This window comes from Ascidia mentula, chromosome 2, assembly GCF_947561715.1.
Source record: "Ascidia mentula chromosome 2, kaAscMent1.1, whole genome shotgun sequence".
NCBI lineage: Eukaryota > Metazoa > Chordata > Ascidiacea > Phlebobranchia > Ascidiidae > Ascidia > Ascidia mentula.
The window spans coordinates 7,055,258-7,075,354 of NC_138567.1; the positions used below are offsets into that span (position 1 = coordinate 7,055,258).

General features: G+C 39.0%; 5 protein-coding genes across 5 annotated transcripts; 1 reads left to right on the plus strand and 4 right to left on the minus strand.

Annotated features, from left to right (window-relative positions):
- Positions 1 to 1,065: 1,065 nt before the first annotated feature.
- LOC145888575 (alpha-(1,3)-fucosyltransferase 7-like) lies at positions 1,066 to 3,799 on the minus strand. Its single transcript, XM_082979353.1, has 4 exons — positions 3,600 to 3,799; positions 3,019 to 3,201; positions 2,322 to 2,547; positions 1,066 to 2,003 (listed from the first exon to the last, which is right to left on the minus strand). The coding sequence occupies exons 1-4, from the start codon at positions 3,767 to 3,769 to the stop codon at positions 1,434 to 1,436; spliced, it is 1,149 nt and encodes a 382-aa protein (XP_082835479.1). The 5' UTR covers positions 3,770 to 3,799; the 3' UTR covers positions 1,066 to 1,433.
- A 3,249-nt stretch (positions 3,800 to 7,048) lies between these two features.
- LOC145888576 (4-galactosyl-N-acetylglucosaminide 3-alpha-L-fucosyltransferase FUT5-like) lies at positions 7,049 to 10,051 on the minus strand. The gene is made up of 4 exons (XM_082979354.1): positions 9,869 to 10,051; positions 9,441 to 9,623; positions 8,531 to 8,756; positions 7,049 to 8,024 (listed from the first exon to the last, which is right to left on the minus strand). Exons 1-4 carry the CDS (start codon positions 9,994 to 9,996, stop codon positions 7,455 to 7,457), a joined length of 1,107 nt encoding a protein of 368 aa, XP_082835480.1. The 5' UTR covers positions 9,997 to 10,051; the 3' UTR covers positions 7,049 to 7,454.
- A 1,332-nt stretch (positions 10,052 to 11,383) lies between these two features.
- LOC145888506 (4-hydroxyphenylpyruvate dioxygenase-like) lies at positions 11,384 to 15,133 on the minus strand. The gene is made up of 11 exons (XM_082979264.1): positions 14,982 to 15,133; positions 14,886 to 14,912; positions 14,759 to 14,821; positions 14,593 to 14,687; positions 14,384 to 14,519; positions 13,980 to 14,176; positions 13,823 to 13,900; positions 13,285 to 13,519; positions 12,660 to 12,782; positions 12,128 to 12,244; positions 11,384 to 11,826 (listed from the first exon to the last, which is right to left on the minus strand). The coding sequence occupies exons 1-11, from the start codon at positions 14,982 to 14,984 to the stop codon at positions 11,749 to 11,751; spliced, it is 1,152 nt and encodes a 383-aa protein (XP_082835390.1). The 5' UTR covers positions 14,985 to 15,133; the 3' UTR covers positions 11,384 to 11,748.
- A 617-nt stretch (positions 15,134 to 15,750) lies between these two features.
- On the plus strand, positions 15,751 to 17,015 carry LOC145888538 (marginal zone B- and B1-cell-specific protein-like). Its single transcript, XM_082979310.1, has 3 exons — positions 15,751 to 16,160; positions 16,377 to 16,588; positions 16,656 to 17,015. Exons 1-3 carry the CDS (start codon positions 15,936 to 15,938, stop codon positions 16,822 to 16,824), a joined length of 606 nt encoding a protein of 201 aa, XP_082835436.1. The 5' UTR covers positions 15,751 to 15,935; the 3' UTR covers positions 16,825 to 17,015.
- A 148-nt stretch (positions 17,016 to 17,163) lies between these two features.
- On the minus strand, positions 17,164 to 20,056 carry LOC145888537 (proton-coupled folate transporter-like). Its single transcript, XM_082979309.1, has 7 exons — positions 19,493 to 20,056; positions 19,005 to 19,345; positions 18,789 to 18,907; positions 18,474 to 18,662; positions 18,244 to 18,410; positions 17,830 to 18,070; positions 17,164 to 17,616 (listed from the first exon to the last, which is right to left on the minus strand). Exons 1-7 carry the CDS (start codon positions 19,719 to 19,721, stop codon positions 17,523 to 17,525), a joined length of 1,380 nt encoding a protein of 459 aa, XP_082835435.1. The 5' UTR covers positions 19,722 to 20,056; the 3' UTR covers positions 17,164 to 17,522.
- Between the last annotated feature and the right edge of the window lie 41 nt (positions 20,057 to 20,097).

Below are 20,097 nucleotides of genomic sequence, written 5' to 3' on the forward strand. Positions count from 1 at the left end.
AAAACAATTCATTTGCGGCATTTTCGTTTAGGCCGATAGGAAACGAGAACCTTCTGCGCTGTGTGGGCCAAACTGATAAAAGGAATAAACAACTGACATATCTCAACGTCACGCGCTGAAACACGATGAGCAACACGAAATGGAAGCCACGGCCTCTGTATTGAACCCTACGAAAAGATAAACCCTACGAAAAAAAGACTGCGGGGATGACGCGCTTGCAAGTCTCGTAATTTGTGAAATAAGCCGCGAGACAATTTTGTGTGTGCGTGTTTATCCGCGCAATCGTTTACTTGTGCGTGTTATGTTAAATCCAATTATCTGCCGTATAAATGCGCATGTTTGCCTTGCACCTTTTCCATTATTTTACAATCAAACGACAAATAAATGCAAAGGCTGGTTGCTTGTAACAAAATCGATAGGCAAGTGTTCATTTAACATACGTCAATTTGTGGGACCTATATCAACCATTAGTCAATTCCCGCACGCACTCTTGTCAGCCTTAACTATTTTACTCTGGAATACCACGTACATGTTTAGCACACATTCACTTCAATTGAATAGTTTATGAAAATGCTTCTCTCGAGTTGTGTTTGTAAAAAAAACGTTTAAAAAAGAACGAGCCCCATAATGACACAGAATACTTTCTTCTAAAAGGGATGAGTCACACTTGAACCGAGCGTAAAAGCTAAATTTTCTTTCAAAAATATATCAATGCAAAGGCGCAAAAACAATTATGGCGAAAAAATGAAAGACAAACAGTTCGGCCGAATGACATGTTTAACCCCATTGAATAGTTTCTATGTACACTTCAATGCGAGTAAATAATGAAGTGACAAAGTGAACCATGCGGTTTAATCTATACTTTGGGCCTATACATTCGGAAAATGAAAAAGGGTTTCTTGGGTTGGACTGTGTCGTACCGAATTCGGAAGAATAGCACAAAAATATTTCAACATCTGCTCAAATCCAAATGTCGACAGCAAATCGTTCACGCAGTGCGTCTAACTTAAATTTAAACAACGGCGCCGGAACCGGTCGAATCTCACTATTTTCGGCTCAATAAAAGCAACTATTTGACAAAAAAGATTGATAAAAATGTTTCGGAACAGAAACACAGCTTTCCATGTTAGTTGATAGAAACGACTGGGGCGAAAAGCGCAACTGCTGGGTTCGGTTTAAGTCTATTTCGTGAAAGTGAATTAAGCAAAGATGAGTGAGTATTTGTAAGAGTTTATTAGATCTTCATAGACTTTTGAAAATAACAGTTATTTATTTACAAAATGCTATATTTATTCCTTCGCTAAAAATCTGCATATACTTTGTAAACACGTTTAAAACAACAGCGTGGGAACACTAAAGAACCCTTCAGTAAATCCATTTCAACAACATCTTCTTTCAAAGGCTATTCCTACCTAATAACAGCACTAGCTAAATCAATGAAGGCACTCTTTGAACTCAGTGCCGTACACAAACTCTGTAACGGAGAGAAGCACTTTCGGCCTCGCGTCGTGGTTCAATTTGTTGCACAGCGCCCTTTCGCGGCTGTTACGGAAGTTTTCAATGAGCATGCGCGTGCGACATTCAGGTTTGCGCAACCAGTCGAAATACTTCCGGTACTCTCTGTCGTCTTTGTGTAACCGAAGCAGGTACGCGGCCAAGGCTTTTGGTGACTCAAAATCGTCCGCGTGTATGAAAGATCCGGTAGGTGCCACTTTCTCCAGGTCTTTGCGTGTCGGTCCCCACACCACGGGCACCATGCTGGAGGCAACCGCGTTGCCCCAGAAGTTCTCGGTGATGTAGTCTTTGCAGTGATAGGAGCTCTCAAACGCGAGGTAGAATTTAAACTGGTCGCGTCGCTCGCGAGACATGCTGTCTATTTCCATCTTGTTGTTGAAACATTTGCCGTAGCGGTGAACCGGCAGCCCTGCTTTAACCAATTCGTCGACGTATTTCATTCGATCTTTAGCACCTTTGGTCATTCCGCAGTTGCTGACGACCCAAAGCTGGAAAAATGTTCAGATTATCAGTTAGGCCTACTGCGGTTGTGGCATCGCACACATAAAATAAGCACTGGTTGTATAACTTTGACTTTTATAGCCATTTCCGCCTTCGGTTAAAATAGAAAAGGTGGTATGCGATTTACCACATTACGTTAAAACTTACATGCAGAAATCAAAAAGCCGTTATAAGTACAATCTTGATTCGGTAAAATTATGTAGCAAGGTCGTAATAATCACCTGTCCTATTGGTACATATAAGCATAGACTACAAGTTCACACCCAGCATTAAATAAGGCAAGGTCTGCTGTGTAATTTACTCACAGCAACTTCCTTCTTTTGCGGAAGTACCCGATCCAAGCGTCCTTGCGCTTCAGGAAGCATCTGGTGATTAAAACGAATGTAGGGATAATAAATGTCCGAGTCGAGCCGATACGTCATTGTCCAGTTGATAAAGCCGTTATCGAACTTTGCGAAATCACGGCCCTCGGCATGCAATGCGTGACTTGGACTTTCCATCGAGTAGAAGACAAAAAACTGATCCGAATCTCTGAAGAGAAAAAAAAAGTTTGTAGGAATCTCCTGATAGCTTTACGGCCAACAGAAACTTCTCAACAGGTTTTTTTAAGCAACTTCCGTACAGAATCCCAAGTCGTTTGTTTGACCAAGTTCTTCCTTAATTTATATACGAGGAGAAAATTTCCAGTTTCTAATTCGCATGGGCAGTTAGTCGTGGCTGATGCAAAAAGGTGATTTTTTGTCCCCGACCTTTGAAAATAGGCAAACAAACTACATAATTTAAGTCTCGCATGGCAATTTGTGACACATCAGCCATGGAATTCTTACCGGAACGGCCGTTTAGGATTACTTTAACGCTTAGTACATGCTTTACAGCGTCACGCAACTGTTCAAGATGATGTTGTTTTTATATTTTTGCCATGACTTTTCTGAACATAACTACGAAACCGTTTGAGATCCTAACAACCCGCACGTTTGCACACAAAATCTCCTGTAATATCACCTGTAATGACGCCACGGCATGTACTCCTCGTCCAACGCAGTGTAGTGGAAAACCACGGCACTGGCGTCCTGAATAGCGTTTCTGTCATAAGTAAAATAACAATTGTCGACTTGGGAGCCGTCCTTCACACCTTCGTCCAAGTGACCCCACGGGTGACTCCAGACCAGCACCGTCTTCACTTCCCTTATTTACAAGCATACATTGTAGTAGTTCAAAGGTCACACTACAGTCATACCAAGCTGCACTGTTGTTGGGATTTTATATCGAAACAGTGGCCATTTGTATGCAGCTTACAAAATACACGATAGCGCATACGGGTTTTCTACGGAGCTATATTTCAACTTCACGCGATTAGAAAAACCGGAAGGTTTGACACCAACTTGGCCTTGTTAATTGACACTTTTAAGCTTTGTCCAAGTGCATGTTAATGTCGATACATTATCATGCCGAGGTAATGCAAGGTATTAGCATTGCGGTTCTATATCATGCAAATTCTAAAATGATCTTGGGTGCGTAATTAGTAATCTTAGCTAATACCCGTGCAACTTGTACATTTTGCGAAGTAACGGTTCATTCTTTACCTTTCCTTGCGTATCGAGATCGCTCCAGAGCTGCTGCCGTAGCGCGGAACATTCTCCTCCAGGTATCGTCGTAGTATAACGACAAATAAGCACAGGATAAGGCACACGATAAAAAGTTTTTGCAGCTTGGGCCTGGCACTTAGTCTGGTCACGGTATGCCTTACCTTCATTGCGCCTGCACACGCTAAATGTAAAAAAGTCGTCATGATATTTCCCAAATTAAGAAACGCGAAACGTCGGTAAACGACAAACTTAGTTAAAAAACACGTTTGAATTTTTTGTGCAGAATGAGACTTCTAATAGTAACACTGTGAACGCTGCCCACTGTCAAAGCAAAGTATTTGGAAGCTGGATCATTGTATTCTATGCATGGTTAGAAAGTGAAAAATTAAGATGGCTTTCATTTCTCTTGCGTTTAGCCGTAATCAAAACAGTGAAACTAAATGCCTACATACACATATTGTCAAACGTTGTCAGGCATTTAGTTTCACTATTTCGGTTATAAACGACGATGCTTAGCTCAAGCTTTATTTCCGCAAGGCGTCCATCAAGCCTATAATGAACGCAGACAAATGTGATAACTTTAATACTATTATCGCTGCTGTTCTTTGATTCGCAACATCGATTTAATAAATGCGAATTACCGACACCAAATCTACCAGGTATTCAGATGCCTAATCCACCTTCACTGTACAAGAAACGTAACTCAAAGCGCAATATAATGTCTCGTGCGTGCATTTAAACCACACTATAGGACTACCTTTTCCAGCTTGAACGGTTGTTATTCCAGCCTAACGACACCACTTTTTTGTTTAGAGAAATAACACGATCTCCGTTGGGTTTCAAGGAACGACTCGCAACCGTTCCGAATGTAACAAAATACCCTTTGTGTTGTTGTTTTTCCGGGCGTTGATGAGGGCTAACGGTCGGTGGCGCGCGCCCTTCTGTCGAAGAGAAATGCACTACGCAAAGTAAAACTACGCTTTGTGGACCAAGCATAGAAAAATACAAGGCAATTCGACACATAGTCTTACTGTGTGTGGTTAGATTGGTTTAATTGGAGGCACACTCCAAACAAACAATCAATCACAAACTACTGAAAACAAAGTTTTGCGATTCGGGATAACTGCTTTAAACTATTTAATTGTGGTGTCAGATGTTTCGGGGCCGAAATCTTCATGTAACGCGGCAACAGCAAAACTGCTATAAAAAACGTTGGGGAAGCCCCTAATTCTAGAAGTGATTTGCTGGTGACAAGGGACAACTTAATCCTACGCTGCTTCTTGGGTTATTGTGTATCATGCTCTTTGTATTGTTATTGGTCGTTAACGAAAATAGTGCCCTGAACAATTCCACGCATCGGTTTTGGTAGCAATACACAAGCAATTGCCTGCAAAATCACTTACTGTTGGAATAGTGAAGGGTCCGCTATCTATTCTGTCTCCCTTTTTCAACGAACGACCAGCTTTATAGTAAATACTAATTCAAATAGATTGTGCGATATTATCTGGATCCCATATAGAAGCTGAGGTTGGTCGACAATTAACTTATACGCATAGAAAAAGAATCTGATTCCATTAAACGTAGGCATAACAATCAAGATTTATCCGAGAAATTATTTCGTCGATCGTGTTCTTGCAGCAGTTGATACATTGAAAATAGTACCACAGTTTTCAAATCTATACAATGAAATAAAACGAAACGTTGTTTATCCGATCGGTTGCACGTTTATGTATAATCAAAGACCATTTCAATTTTTCACGAAGGTCAACGCTATAACATTGATTGTCAAATGAGAACAATACTATATGTGCAACTATAGCTGTTACACAACTACAAGTCTCTTTTCCTCGCTGTTCTCTGTATGGCTTCGACACATGTATTATGGATGTGAATTCATAACTGACTGAAACCCGATATCCATTGCAACACCCTGGCATTTATAAAATCATAATTTCTCGTTTGGTCGGACGACGAAATTTTCCACCACACTGCGATAAAGACACAAATTTTCACAACCAACGACCACAAAAACATTGCTAAATTCATGGTCTTCTGTCAATTTTCTTTATCCCCAACTTGATCAACACAACCTGACAATGGCACGGAAAACAACACAACTTACAGTATAACAAATTTGTTGACATTCGAGGTCACAACACAACTGGGCAACTAATGGACAGAAAACTATCACCAACTACTGTAGTTCGTGTTCGTGCAAGAAGAGCGTGGGTTGATGTCATGTACAAATCACCAAGCCAGCTATATCAACGTTGCAGTCAAATACGACAAGATAAACAACTGTTACACAAGCGAAAATTCCTTGTTTCCATTCAAATTAACAACGGAAGCTTTTCACAAGAATAATCATAACAACGACCGACCGACTTCTACTTCAATAAAAAACCGACATCAGAAGAAAAAACAAACAACAACAGAAAATCTTCTTCAGTGAAAGCAGTATTGGCACAAAATTTGTTTTATTATGCCACCAATTCTATACACACGACAAGGATATCAACCAGACGAAATGCGACACAGCTTGTCGTTTAAAGCTATAACCCAACCATTAAATGGGCACTCAAGGTACTTGAGATTTATCACTAGTCTCGCTCACAATTTGGGTTTTGTTTGAAGAAATTGCAGTCGCAACTAAAGTTTTGAACTTTCGTATATTTGTTGGTAATGAAAAGGAATGCGACTTCCCCTGTGTTAACTTAATATGTTTTGGCGGCAATTAAACGTTATAAAAGAGACTTTTATATAATGTTATTGAAGCGACCTTTATATGTAACATGGTTTAATGTCATAAAACAGGGACAAGACTTACTTGGGTAAGCAAAGGCGATTTAATATATGCGTACTATTGACACCAAATCTACCAGGTATTTAGACGCCTAATTCACCTTCACTTTGCAAGGAACGTTACCGTAAGCGGAATTTAATTTCTCCTGCGTGGGATTTAAACCGGATAGGTTAACCTTTTCAAATGGACAAGACTTACTTGGTTGGAACGTCACGTTTTAGAAGTCATACCCAGTATGCGAAAACACAACGGATTATTTTTTCGTGCAAATTAAATCATTTCGGTAAGAAAATGCTTTTATTTTCAGCACTGACACCAATAATCACACCTGTTCCTTTGGCTAAAATATTGTATAATATAGCCTTTAAAGCAGAAATGAATTTAAGCTAGGCGTTTGCCAAGTTGGAAACATTGCCAGGATATAACGTTCAGCCAAATACCCACCGAAATTTTTGGGCATTGGTTACACATTGTCAAACACGTTTATGAGCGTTACCAATGTGTAATGTTAAGTCTCGAAAACTTTAGGATTTTGTTCAGCCAGGGAAACCACCTGTCGCGAGCTTTCCAGTGCTTAGTTTGTTTGGTCATCTTCTGTCATAATGATAATGAAGAGACGAATCTGATACTTTTACGAGCAATGTATTGTGTAAATGAATTGTAGAGCGCCATAGAAAAACAAGCGAAATAGAAAACAATTGTAATGTCATCAACGGCGTCTTTTGCTCAGTTGACTTTTGGGTCAAAATTATAGTAAACGACAAAACACTGGCCAGGTATTAAACAAGCCTTTGTGCCACTTGGGACATTTGTCCGTCGCGTTGTTTTCCTTTCTCTAATCCAGTATTTTGTAAAACAAGGTTTCGCAGCTCTGGTATGTCCATAGACAAAATGAACTTCAACACTGAAGATATTTGCGTTTAAGGAAGTCCTGAGGCCCCATTACACAAGGTCACTATTGAGGTGGGGGTCCCACAGAATCAGCAAAATTGGTCATAGACTCCCAGTTGAAAAACCCCGTTACAGAGAAACAATCTAATGAGTTAACTCTACAACAAACATTCGCTAAATTCGTTGACAAATAAAAAGTTGGCGATCGAAGAGTACGTCTTGGGTTTTTTGTCTGTTTTTAGCTTCTGGCAAAGCGCTTTCTCCTGTGTGTTCTTTAGCCTACGGAATAATAACTTGGTTTTCGTTTCTGGGAATTCAATCCAGCGCAAATACGCTCTGTACTCATCGTCATGCTTATCCAGGTGATTTAAGTACTCCACGAGTTTCTCCGGAGAAGCAAAATCTTCCGCGAAAATAAAAGAGTTGGGGGGCGCCACGCGTTCCACGTCGGCCCTGGAAGGGCCCCAAACCACTGGGACGCGCCCAGCTGCTATCGCGTTGGCCCAAAACTTCTCGGTAATATAATCTCGACAATGTAATGCGTTTTCGAAACTGAGGTAGAATTTGTAGGCTCTGTGTTGCTTCAGGGTAAAAGCGTTGTATTCTTTTCCGTTATTGAAGCAGCCGCCGTAGCGATGGACGCGAAGACCAGCTTTTACGAGTGTTTCCACGTATTCCAGGCGCCTCTTGGATCCTTCGGAAAAATCGCAGTTGCTCACCACCCACAGCTGCTCACACAAAAATCATGTTAAAACGAGATTGGATCAACGAAAGGTGAAAGCATTCGTACAATTCTAAGGTAAAATATGAAGGTTTTTCTTTGTGAGTTTTTGTCATGCAGGAGTTATTTCTAGTTGTGTGTGGCATGACAGTTTTTTTGATCGAGTAAAAATAATTTTCGGTCATTACTTATAGACAAATTCATTTGTTTCGCAAAGCAGTATAATCAGAATAACCAACATCTAGCGTCGATCTGTTGAATAGTGGCCGTGGCAACGTAATCATTCACAACCTACCGCAGGTGGACCACTTTTCCAATTGCAGGCGGTGAAATGCAGACAATGAACATTGCTATCCACTATAGTATGTTTCGCACGATTAATTTTAAAACGTGGTAGTGTCACGTGATCTCCTCCTACATAAAGGATCCCAAGGGCATTCAATTCTACATAGTTTTGTGTGCACCGCTGTTCCGCTACGTTGAAGTCGGTTATGAAACTACAACAACACCCACCGCCAATTCGCTTTTGTCGGCCATTAGTTTTTCTACGTGGTCGGGTGGTGCGTTTAAAAACTCGTCACCCATAGCTCGATACGGATAGTAAACATCTGAATCCCTTCGATACGTCATTGTCCAGTTGATAAAGTGGCCGTCGAAGATTTTTAGATCTCGGTGTTCCACGTTTCGGATGTAACTCGGGCTTTCCACTGAGTAGAAGACGAATCGCTGGGCGTAATCCCTGCAAAGTATGACCAATTGAAGTCATTCCTATCAAACGATTTCCGGACTAAAAGCAATGTTAGCACACTATGAACATTTTGAAACCTGAAATTTCAAAGTTGAAATCTATTGGAAATACATATTTCCAAAATGTGACTTAAAAAAATCTGTCAATGACTGAAACCTGTAGTGATAGGTGGGTACTATATACTGTAGTTCCAAGACCCTGTTTAAAAGGAAATCCCGCAAACAGTCGTTCGATTAAAAATTACTATTGGCGGTAACAGTGAGAGCAAATGTTGTTGAGAATGATAATTTGGGTAAAAAACTCTGTGTATCAAGTCGCTCCTCAAACTAATTTTATTTAATTATTAACCCGTCCACAAATGCTGGGTTTGTGTGGAGTGACGATGTCAACGTTACTATAACACGCGTATACGCTATAGATCCGCTTTACACTATGGATGGTTTAGAAAATACAAGGCATCGATCGTTTCGACTAAATTGACGCATGATTTCTGACTAATCGAAGAGAACAAATCCACACAAACAACGTGACAAAAAAATTACTGACTCCAATTCCTGAGGCTTGTTTTAAAGCAAATTTAGCATTGCACCTGCTAGCAGACTTATACAATCTTATGTGATCTCATTCTGTGTATTTTTTCTTTTCAAGGGATTTTGAGATATATATGTACATTACCTGTAGTGTCCCCAGGGCAAGGGTTCGTTATCGAAAGAGCTGTAATGAAAAACGACGGCACTAGCGTCTTTCAGCTTATTTCTGTCGTAGGTGAAAACACAGTCGTCCACCTTTAACCCATCTATGATTCCTTCATCCGTTCTATTCCAAGGGTGTGTCCATACTACCACTTCCTTCACATTCCTAAACAAAAACGACATCGCCATAGTATTTTTCTATCAATCAATGGCTGGATCCAGCGCGTTGTCATTTTGCAGAACTATTGCGCCGCCCCTATGCGCCTATGAAACAACTTAGCTTCATTGAAACGCCGGAAATTGGCCGTCCTTATAGGGCCTACCGCGACAACGATACAACTGATATATGGAGCTTTCAAGGATCGACTTAATTTCAAAAGTTTAGAAAAATCATGGTCACTGGTGACTAACCTGTTATTTCGCTTTTGAATGTGTTTCTCTAATGGTAAAAGCGGTTTTCTTTTGGACCATAGGAATCTGGCCACAGTAACAAGCAACGCAATAGCAGCAAATTTTGCAAGAAAGCTTCTGCGGATCATCTTGAAGTTTACCAATATCGTGTGGCCCAAGTTGTTTTATTTATTACACTGCCTACACCTTTATTTGAACAGAAGTAGTTACGCCCCAGCGTAAGTGTCTAGCACATGCCTATAGGTAAGTCTGCACGAAAGCTATTTGGGGATCGTGTCGTTCGTTTCAGCAGTAAGGGATGGCATGACGAGAACTTCCTCGTTCGTTAAAGTACAGTTCTTTGGCCTATTGTATTGAACGCTGGATAAAACTGCCCGCTAAGCTACTATAGCTGTAATAAGCAGTGACAAATTGTTCTGACTGAACGGGATACGCCGATATTAGTGCACGAACCCGTTGAGTCATAAGCCATCTGATACAGCTGCTGCATTTTGCTTCAAGTAGAAGGTTAGCGTGATTTTGACATGCTGATTCTTCAACTCAACTCATTTAACTGGGGCTTGTCATCAAATGGCCGAAATGTAAACAAACCGTATATCAACCAACAAAAACCGAAGAGCATCCTTTAGCAACGTTTACAAAATCGTCATCGAGCTGGATAACACATTTATACGTTCTGTTTTTTGTGGTAAAACCGCTGAAGCTCCATCTAAATGCCAGGTGATGGGTTCATGAAATGCTGGTTTTCTTCTATTCCTTGCCATTCAAGCGTGTCGGCAAATAATGGACCCGTCTTCACGTCAGTCCACAGGGTTGGGTTTTTTGTGACTACAAACTGTCAATAACAACGGGGTGATGTGTGGCGCCATAGAAATAAGTCTGTGAAACGAAATAAATTACATGTAATTTTATTATATATGGCTGGTGTACACAGCAGTATGCTGCCAAACTTTTTTAAGTCAAGATAGTTTTGTATTTATTATTTCCTAAAAAACATTTGTCGCAAGTGTCATACGACCAAAAAGGCTGATATTTTGTTGTGCTCACAAATAAGTTTGTTCTTTTAAAATGCAGCAAAAGTGACGGGCCCGCCGAGAGCGTACATTTTTCGTATCTCCCTCCGACTTTAGAAAAAGTGACTTTGATTCAGCTAATACAGCAACTGATTGTGTGATGCCGCGGTTTCCTCAAAACTTTCGAAAATGGTTTCGATAGAATTAAAATGTAAATCATCTATTATAGGTGGTGATAATATCAGCAGTTCAGTTACACAAGGCTGATACAGCTTACTGCGTAATTTGAAATTAGAAATCTACTTGGTAGAGATTGTATATTTACCAGAATTTTTTTTTCTTTCTTATAAAACTAAACCATAGGACTGGCTTAATAGAGCCCAGCATGCTTTTCATCTTTCAAAATTTTTCAATCGAAACTTCATAAATGAGACAGTTCATATTAACCAAGCCGTTTGTGGAGTAAAACCTCACCCTTGACAAACCGGCAAAGGCAACATGCTATGATAAGCTTGTGTATTGTCATGGACAGCTACATAGGTACACAAAAATAAACCGCTATACACATTAACACAAACATTAGTGCGGTAGGTACATGGCGGCATATGTGTAAATAAAATAACACAGTACTACATAGGCAAAGGGAACATACACGTGTTGATTGCTCAAGCTTCAAAATACGCGACAAGGACGAAACAACGTAAATGAATAAAACTGTGTGCGCACATAACAGTGAAAATTTGATTTAGACACGACATTGGTACCGGTAAAATAATATGTACAAAAATGCCATGGCTAGGTAGAGAACCAGAGTGTTTTGATGGTGTAGAAGTGTGTCATAATTTACAAATATTAATTCAACGAACTTTAAACCAAATTTCCTCTGGCCGCTTGGTCAATCTCGATCGATTCGAAAAGGGTTTTGAAATTTCCGGCACCGAAACCCTGAAACCATCAAGTGGGTATATTTATTATCTAAAAAAGGTTGTTTTTCTAAGTGCAAGTACAGATGGGCCAGTGGCAGCGGTTCTTGAACTTTTTGCGAGTGATGTACTAATGTTAATCTATCCGAAAATTTTGTTTCTAGCCGTTTGCAATTTTCAGTCGCAAGACTGATTTTAAATTGTCGTTTGGCTTTTTTTTTAAGTTCTTCTTTCATTCGTTACTCGATGCTCTGGAAGACGCACTACGACGTTTGTAAAACCATTTATGGGCTTGCAGAATATCTTGTGTCACATCCACATACCTGGTGGTTATGCCTCTCTATAACCTCAAGGAAAAAGGTCGGGCGATCTTGCATCGGTTTGGTAAATATCTGAAGCAGGTAACCATCCTCGTCGAAGTCGATGAGAATGCGATTTTTCTTTTAACAAGAAATGTTTTTGACAAAGGATTTCTCCAACGAAGGCGCCAATTGAGCTATTGATCATAGAGAAACAACGAAATCTTTTCCAACAAGCAACGTTTTGCCACTTTAGTAGGTAAGACCAAACCGACTACGTGATCTCGTCAGTAAGACTGGAAACACATATCAGACGCATGTCGTACGATGTTCTCGTACATACACCAGTAGTTATCGGATAATGGTGTTGTTTTCTAGTAATGTTGGAGGGTACGTACCGCAACAGTATATAATTATTACATTTACTATCAGTACGACTTTGATATCTGATAAGGTGTGTCACCACTGAGAATGAATACCATCTTTGATAAGGGATAAGATATATACCAATTCTGATAAGGTAAGTTCTTGTGAGTAAATGTTTAATATGACAGACCTTTATTAACTCCATGTCTTCCTTGACAACCGTTTTCGACTTGGAGAGTTTTTCCTGCAGCTTATCATAATAAACATCAGGAATTGTAAGAAATTCCATTCCTCGGTTCCGTAGGTTTGTAACCTGTCGATTACCAAATAATAACTTGAGTATGAAAGTCACGTTGTTCCCAACGAAATGATATTTTTTATGTTATTATTGTACAGAATGAGTAATTTACATACAAAATTCGTTGCTGGAGAAATAAAGTATCTCTTGTCAAATCCAAGCGATTAACAGCCGCGGGCAAGATTTTTAAATGCAAGTTCTCAGCTACGTGTTCAGATTTAACTACTAGCAGCCGCCGATTATTTAGCATAGAATGCGGAATGTGAAACTCGTGCTGGTTGTCCAACATACAGCCTTAAAACAATTTCACTTCGGAAAGTTAAACGCTAACACTGTTGTCATGTTTGTTTATTGTAATATAACACTGCCCAAAATGGTAAATTACTGTTTTTCGCTTCCCTCCAGAAAGCGTTTCCCGTCTGTCGCAATACGAGCGATAACTCAACACAGGAACACAACTGCCCAGCATCCAACCAAATACATTTTTAGGTTACAACTCAACTAAAACAAAGCTTACAGCTTGGATGATGTCGCTTGAGTTAAGGGCAATGTGTTGCACGCCAGGGCCGTCGTTGTAGTCGCAGTACTCTTGGATTTGACTTTTTCGCTTGCCATCCGCGGGCTCGTTGATGGGCATTTTAATCGTTTCCTGGTGGTTGGTAACCACAATGGACCGCAGTGCGCTGTAGTCGGTGTGCATTAGATCGTCATCAATCGACCAAAAGCGGTGGAACAGCAGGTTGTCCTCGTACCTTTGTTCACACAAACGTAGCTTTTTCAGTTGTTGCATAGTAAAAAGTGGTGCCACAAAACAATAAGCCACGAAAAGTTTTGGCAACAATTTTTTTAAACTGTGTTCCGTTATACATGGGAAACATCTAGTTTGCGAATTTTTTTGGAAGTTTTTTGTGGCAATCTGTTTTTTTTGGACCAACCTGAGGCCATACATATGCAAGCTAAGGGGGAAATGCATCCGCATTTAATTACCCACCACCTTACTGCCCAAATTACTTTTGAAGTTTTAGAGTGTAAAATTACAGTAACAGTTTTCCTACCAGTTGACAACAGGGGTCAATTGTAGGTCAGGCTGGTTTCCAACCACATGGTCAATGAAATTTAATCCAGCTCTTGGCCTGAAAACATGAACGGCATGTAAAGACATATGTAAACTGCTTATTCTAGTCACTCTTATCAAATAATTTAAGTGCTCACAGGGATTTGTACAATGGCGACTGGAACAAAGGATTTTTAAATCCTGGAAGGAAAGTTCCGGAATAGTTTCCGCGCTCCACTAGAGTGTGTGTCGTGTCCCCATATGTTTGAACAGTAGCAAAAATAACTGTGCCGTCGTCATCACTTTCTGTCCACAAGTCCCGTACCACTTTTATTCCTTTCTTGCTCTTTGTCACCTGGAAAACAAACAAAAGGTATCTCGTATGTGCAAGAATGACAAAAGTTGGAGGCCATAGAAGTGCCAGTAACAAAACACTGGTCTCGTCTTACTTGGGACAAAAAACATGATACACTTTCCTGCTATCAATATGATTGACATTGTGTAATATATAGGAGCACAGGACAATTGAATACAAACTTTAAAACAATGAGAGAAGACTTACAGCCATCAATGCTTCGCAATCCTCAACAGAAAAAGCAACATCTTTTACAGAATCCCCATGCTTTTCTAGGTGGTTTCCAAACTGTTTGTTTCCAGGATTCAAAGCAGAGGAAAAGACAAATACTATTTTTCCCTGTCTGAACCATTATATGGAAATGTGATGTAAGCAAATGCCAGTTGTCTTAATTTTCATAATACAATTTTAAGTACCTGACAACATGTGAAACCACATTTCGCTCCCCTGTTTCCAAACCTTTGTATGCAATAGCTTCAAATCCCATATGAGTGCAGTAGTAGGCAGCAGCCTTTACCAAAAGTAAACACATACAGTATCTCTTCTATAAAAGGTTTTATTCTTAACATTATGTTTCCGTACCTGCTTTGCATTTCCAACCCAAAATGTTACATGATCAAAAGATTTGAACTCCCCTTTCTCATGCTAAATAAAGAAAATTCAAAGATAACAGGTTTGCTGCAATGTTGGTTTGAAAATATTTTCTTACCTTGGACCCTTTTGATTCATAATAAGTCTGCAACAAAGCAATAAATTTAAGTGATCGTGATTGCACAACTATATTTGAAGAGACTATGTTACTTACCATGTTTTTTGTTGACACAGTAAAACAAAAAAAAGGTGAAAAAATATCATAAACAGAATGGGAAACCAAATTAATCTCTGCAAGGAATTTTAAGTTAACTCTTTCACTAATAGGATAATAAAGTTTCACAATATATTTCAATTGTAATAAGTTATTCAAAAATAACAAATTGTAATGTGTTAAACCTGATTTGCCTGAAATGCTGTTCGAAGTACAGGACACAAGACTCAGATTCTACACGACCAACATCTGACAGAGCCTGCTCGTTATGTTGTTGCGTCACCAAGACACAGCTTTTATTGGCAAAAAGGACATGTGGTCACGTAGCCTGGTGTAACCCCGCAGCTGATTGGACAAATTATTCAGCCCCGCCTTCCAAAGGGTGGGCGTTTTCCAATTTATCCTTGACACATCCATGTATACAAGATGTAAATGAAAGTTCCTGTAAGGCTGTAACCTTCAATTTTTTGCTCGATAGATGTGGTTAATAAAACATGATCTAACACTGTACAATTTTTGCGTGAGGTAAAGGCATGTTATTGTGTTTTCAATGTTGAACTGAAGACTATGGGGCAAATGTAAAGTGGACAAATGTATGAATTGTTGATTGTATTTTTTTGCGTTCTACCTTAATTTATTTTATTTGTATACCTTACTTTTTCATGGGCACTTTGTTCTATGAACAACGGAAACAATAAGTTTGTTTGTGATTGTGCTTCACGGATGATAGCGCACTCGGGAAAGCGTGCAAATAATTGTTTGCTTTCCTGCGCCACCAGCTGACTGTCACCGACGGGAACGGAAACAGCGGGCGGCTAGAAAATTCGTTTTTATTTGTTTGTGACGTGTCCTTAAAAGCGGAAAGGATGCGTTAACTGCATAAACGTGCAGACTGATTTTGGATCGCGGAGACTCAGAGAGTAATTTGAAACTGTAAGCGAGTGAAAACCAGCAATGATTGTTCAACTTCGCCCAGTGACGTTAATTTTGCTGCTGTGTCGGACTTGCATTTGTCAAATGGGAAAACCAACTATGACAGGAGACGGAAAATCTTCCGGTACGATCAGTATGGGGCCACCTGACTTGTCAGATGAGGAGACACAAGCAAACTACATGCCGGCTAAATTGCGATGCGAGGCGTGCGAAGGAATTGCCAAACGTTTTTCAACAACTCTGCAGGTAAATGTTGTTAGTTTTATTTTTTTGCGTATTGGCAAAATGCAATTACTTTTGGTTTTTTAACAATCTCATTTAGGAATATTAAAGATACAATATCACAAAAACAATTGACAACTTATCTTTTGTGGAATTTAAAAAATGCATTTGACACTATGTGAAATAATGCTTTTTCTGCTAAATGTCTGGCTTAAGTGTGATTCAAGCTTATGGTAACAGACAGAGATGGACAAATACAAAGCAGTCCGTGAAGGTAAAAAGGATCTGAGTGAAGACAGTGTTCTTGAACTGTTCGAGACCATATGTTCCGACACAGAGTGGAATGGCTATGGAATAAAAGAAGTTGACAGTGTAAAGCACCTCATTTTTCCTGGAAGTGATGCATCTAATGTACCGGGAATAATGCAAGGAGGTGGACCTTGGCCGAGAAGGTAGGTTATATATATATACCACCTGGGTGCTGCCTGCAATTCAATCATTAACCCTTTGTATTTACAGATTATCTGATATGTGCTATGTATATATTGGTGACCATGATGAATACAAAATATATCGAACACAGAAAAAGCATAAAAATGATGGAATCTTAAAATTGTTGTGCTCTACTGAATGCAATTCAACCAGGCCACCATCTAAGAATAAGAAGCGACCAAAAAATGAACTTTAAATAAACCTGTGCTCAGCACTACATAGAACTTTTTTAAACTTGGTTGTAAATCAATGCGAAGCAACCACATGCAGTTTATTCTGTTTAAATGCATTTTATGTACACACTTGGGCAAGCAAAGTATAAACAATTTCGATTATTAAAACAAAACAACACTACTTGTGTTTTAACAATAAAAGTGTATTTGTGTATGAGATAAACACATGTTAGGTGAGTTGGAACTTATGTTGAATAAAAATTAAATTTTTGTTAAAATATTATTATTAGATGTGCAAAAAGAACCATAGTGGTCGTTTCTGTTGTTTGGTACCCAGTTTGGGTATGGATCGACGTTGACCAAAGGTACCACAAAGTGGAAATCTGTGTGCCTGCTAGTGTAAAAGCTAGCACAGCGCCACAGTCAACAGTTGCAGTGAAGAGACCTAACAGGCAGAACTTTTTGCAGCTCTCAGTGAATATTATTATTAGAACATATACATTAGAACTTCCAGAAAAAGGCATTAAAATAACAAAATTAATAAAATACTTTAATAAGCACACAATAAAACTTCTAATAGATGTTAAACTAACAAAATTAATAAAAGCGTAAATTGCAAAAAGAAAACAATATTTGGCAACAACAAATGTAATGCAAGAGATGTAGAATTAAAAAATTCAAACTTCTTTCCATAAAAAATAAAGTTGTTGAGGCAGTTTTGTTATGTTTCAACAGCTTCATTTTCATTTATGAGATTTTCATTTTGTTCATCTGTTTTTGTTGACAAATGGTTAAAAATTTTACGATGCACCAACCTGTAAAAATTTAAAGTAACAGACATAAATAAAACTTAAATTGTTTTTTTATGGAAAAACATGAATCTGTTATTCTGTTTGCATTTTCCAAAGATCGCTAGGTTGTGACAGTGTTGGTGGTATGTATTTTGCTATAAATTGTGCACGATACATTTGTCAATTGTTTACATTTAGTTTAAAACTACCAAATGCAACAGATTTTCTTAAACTCACCCAAATACTAGAAGAATAATGAGATCAAGACCAATCACTAAGGTCATTATGCTGGCAGGAAATGTAACCACGGTAACAGCATAAAGTCCATTGAACATGAACGAACTAACAATGCCAGCAATGGATTCTGAACAAGCAATCAAGGAAAACACAGAGCCTTGTTCACTAGCACTGACAAGTCGGGACATCACACTACGAAAAATCACTGGTGCTACATTCTGTAAACAGCCAATGACAATGCCTAAAAACACAAAACGCTGGCTACTTAATAGTAAAACAAAATACAAGAAAAAAGTGTTCACTATATATTAATTTTGCTTGCCATGGTTTAATAGTTGTTTATGGCATTAAAAAAGTATGTTTCCAACGTTGTGTTTGATAACCTTTACTTTCAAAGGATGACACCTTACTTACCAGCAAATGTAAGCCAAACACTTCTGGAAAATATCAAAACCAACATAGCACAGACACTTGAGGTAATGGAAACAAGAACCATCCAAATTTCTTTAATGTGTCCTTGGGCAAGTTTTAGAAATATTGCACCAAAAATGAAACCACCAGTGAAAAATGCAGCAGTGTACCTGTTACATAAACATACACTTATTTCCACCGAAGACTATTTACAGCGTTGTATATTTTCATACCCAACCAAGGTGTTGGTGTAACAAAACGGCGGGGATAGCAAGTAGGTTGTGAGTGTGTTGCCTATTCCATCAAAATTACATATTTCCAAGAAAAAGCAGAAGAGTACAACCAGAATATATTTTGTGCGTCTGGTGTCAGCCTTGAGCAGACGAAACAGGCCAATGAATGGTTCTTTGGAAAATAGTTTCCTACAATGTGAAAAGCAAAGTTGGGTTACAAATATAAACTCCACTCTTTGGAAAGTCATTAAATCTTACAAAAAGTGGTATTTATCAACACAACACTTTGTTATTTTTTGAAAAAGTGTCACCTACCTTATCTTCCACAGGTAGGAATCATTTTCTGCTTGAACAGATTCTGGCAAATAACAAATAATGTACAAAATACAAAAGCACAGGCCAGCAAACAGAAGCCACATCGGTGTCACATAACCCTTGAAAGCAAACAAAATAAAATTATAAAAAGTATATACAGCACCAGCACACTAACTGTAACACAAACATCCACACCAATCAACTAAAGGTGCATACTTGCGCATCAACCCAAACTCCGCTTAAAAGACTGCCAATGATACCACCCAATGCAATTGAAACTTCACCCACAGCGACACGGATTGTTCTTGTCCTATGTGTTGATGTGTCTGACAAGTAAGCAAAACAAGAACCCAAAATGGCGGGAAAGTCTCCACAAATGCCACAGATGAGTCTTCCAAGCAGCATAAAATACAATGGTAGGGAATATTGCATTACTGCCATGTATATTATGACCATGATGAGCAGACCAAATGTGGACAACAAAAGAGGGGGTCTTCTTCCGACAACATCACCCCATGATCCCGCAACAACAGTTGCAAACAAAGATGGAATAAAACCTAAAAGTATTTATTGGTCATTGCATCGAACTGAACTATACACAGAAAATAACACCCTCCAGGATGCATTGTGGTAAGCTTTATTTTTCAAAAACATTGGTTTTAAGATAACACAGTGGCACTCTTTTTTGTTTGTAATAAGCTCACCTGCTATATTCAGATACAAAGTCCATTCACTAGCCTCAGCAGACACTTTGGCCTCCAAAGCCTTAATTTCTGGAGATACACTGGATGTGTTGCATGGGTCTGAACCTGGGTGATCCAATCCATTTTCTTTAGCCAGTAAACCATAAATAAATTCCTTTCCGATCATTGAATACATCATGATTGTAAGCATGGCAAAAAATAAAATAGGTTCCACACTGATTTGGTACATTTTGTCGTTGTAATAGTACCTTTTGTATCTGTGTCATTTTACACTTACAGTCTGAAAATGCGTGCATAAACAGTACGAGTAATGTTCTACGTCTATTAAGACAACGATGGTACAAATAGGTCACTTATATACATTTGTGCTACAGTTGTTTCATCGGTAACTCGGTGGCAAGAACCTTACTATAATCAAATATATTATTTAGTGTATAAAACAAGCAGCTGTTATAACGCCCCTTGCACTTGCGCCTAGTTTTCCGTATGACCGTAAATTTCGCAATGCTGTTTTTAACAACCGTGCAGCATCATACAATGCAACTCCCAGCGAAACAAAGTAGGAAATTTCACCACAATACAACCTACCGTAAAAAAACCGCCAG

Bases quoted from the DNA above. Each gene is read 5' to 3' on its own strand.
- LOC145888575 (XM_082979353.1), bottom strand. From the start codon at position 3,769: ATGAAGGTAAGGCATACCGTGACCAGACTAAGTGCCAGGCCCAAGCTG. The intron at 2,548-3,018 runs GTGATATTACAG...TTTTCTCTTCAG, and splicing joins ATGCCGTGGCGTCATTACAG to AGATTCGGATCAGTTTTTTG. The intron at 2,004-2,321 runs GTGAGTAAATTA...ACATTTTTCCAG, and splicing joins CGCAAAAGAAGGAAGTTGCT to CTTTGGGTCGTCAGCAACTG.
- LOC145888506 (XM_082979264.1), bottom strand. The intron at 14,520-14,592 runs GTACTTAAAATT...ATAATGGTTCAG, and splicing joins GTGGTTTCACATGTTGTCAG to ACAGGGAAAAATAGTATTTG. The intron at 12,783-13,284 runs GTAAGCTTTGTT...GGTAATCGACAG, and splicing joins CAAGCGACATCATCCAAGCT to GTTACAAACCTACGGAACCG.
- LOC145888537 (XM_082979309.1), bottom strand. From the start codon at position 19,721: ATGTACCAAATCAGTGTGGAACCTATTTTATTTTTTGCCATGCTTACA. The intron at 19,346-19,492 runs GTGAGCTTATTA...AAATACTTTTAG, and splicing joins TTTGTATCTGAATATAGCAG to GTTTTATTCCATCTTTGTTT. The intron at 17,617-17,829 runs GTGAGTTTAAGA...AAATTTTTACAG, and splicing joins ATTATTCTTCTAGTATTTGG to GTTGGTGCATCGTAAAATTT.
- LOC145888538 (XM_082979310.1), top strand. From the start codon at position 15,936: ATGATTGTTCAACTTCGCCCAGTGACGTTAATTTTGCTGCTGTGTCGG. The intron at 16,161-16,376 runs GTAAATGTTGTT...TTATGGTAACAG, and splicing joins GTTTTTCAACAACTCTGCAG to ACAGAGATGGACAAATACAA. The intron at 16,589-16,655 runs GTAGGTTATATA...TTGTATTTACAG, and splicing joins GGTGGACCTTGGCCGAGAAG to ATTATCTGATATGTGCTATG.
- LOC145888576 (XM_082979354.1), bottom strand. From the start codon at position 9,996: ATGATCCGCAGAAGCTTTCTTGCAAAATTTGCTGCTATTGCGTTGCTT. The intron at 9,624-9,868 runs GTTAGTCACCAG...GTTTTTGTTTAG, and splicing joins ATTCAAAAGCGAAATAACAG to GAATGTGAAGGAAGTGGTAG. The intron at 8,025-8,530 runs GTGGGTGTTGTT...TTGTGTGAGCAG, and splicing joins CCGACAAAAGCGAATTGGCG to CTGTGGGTGGTGAGCAACTG.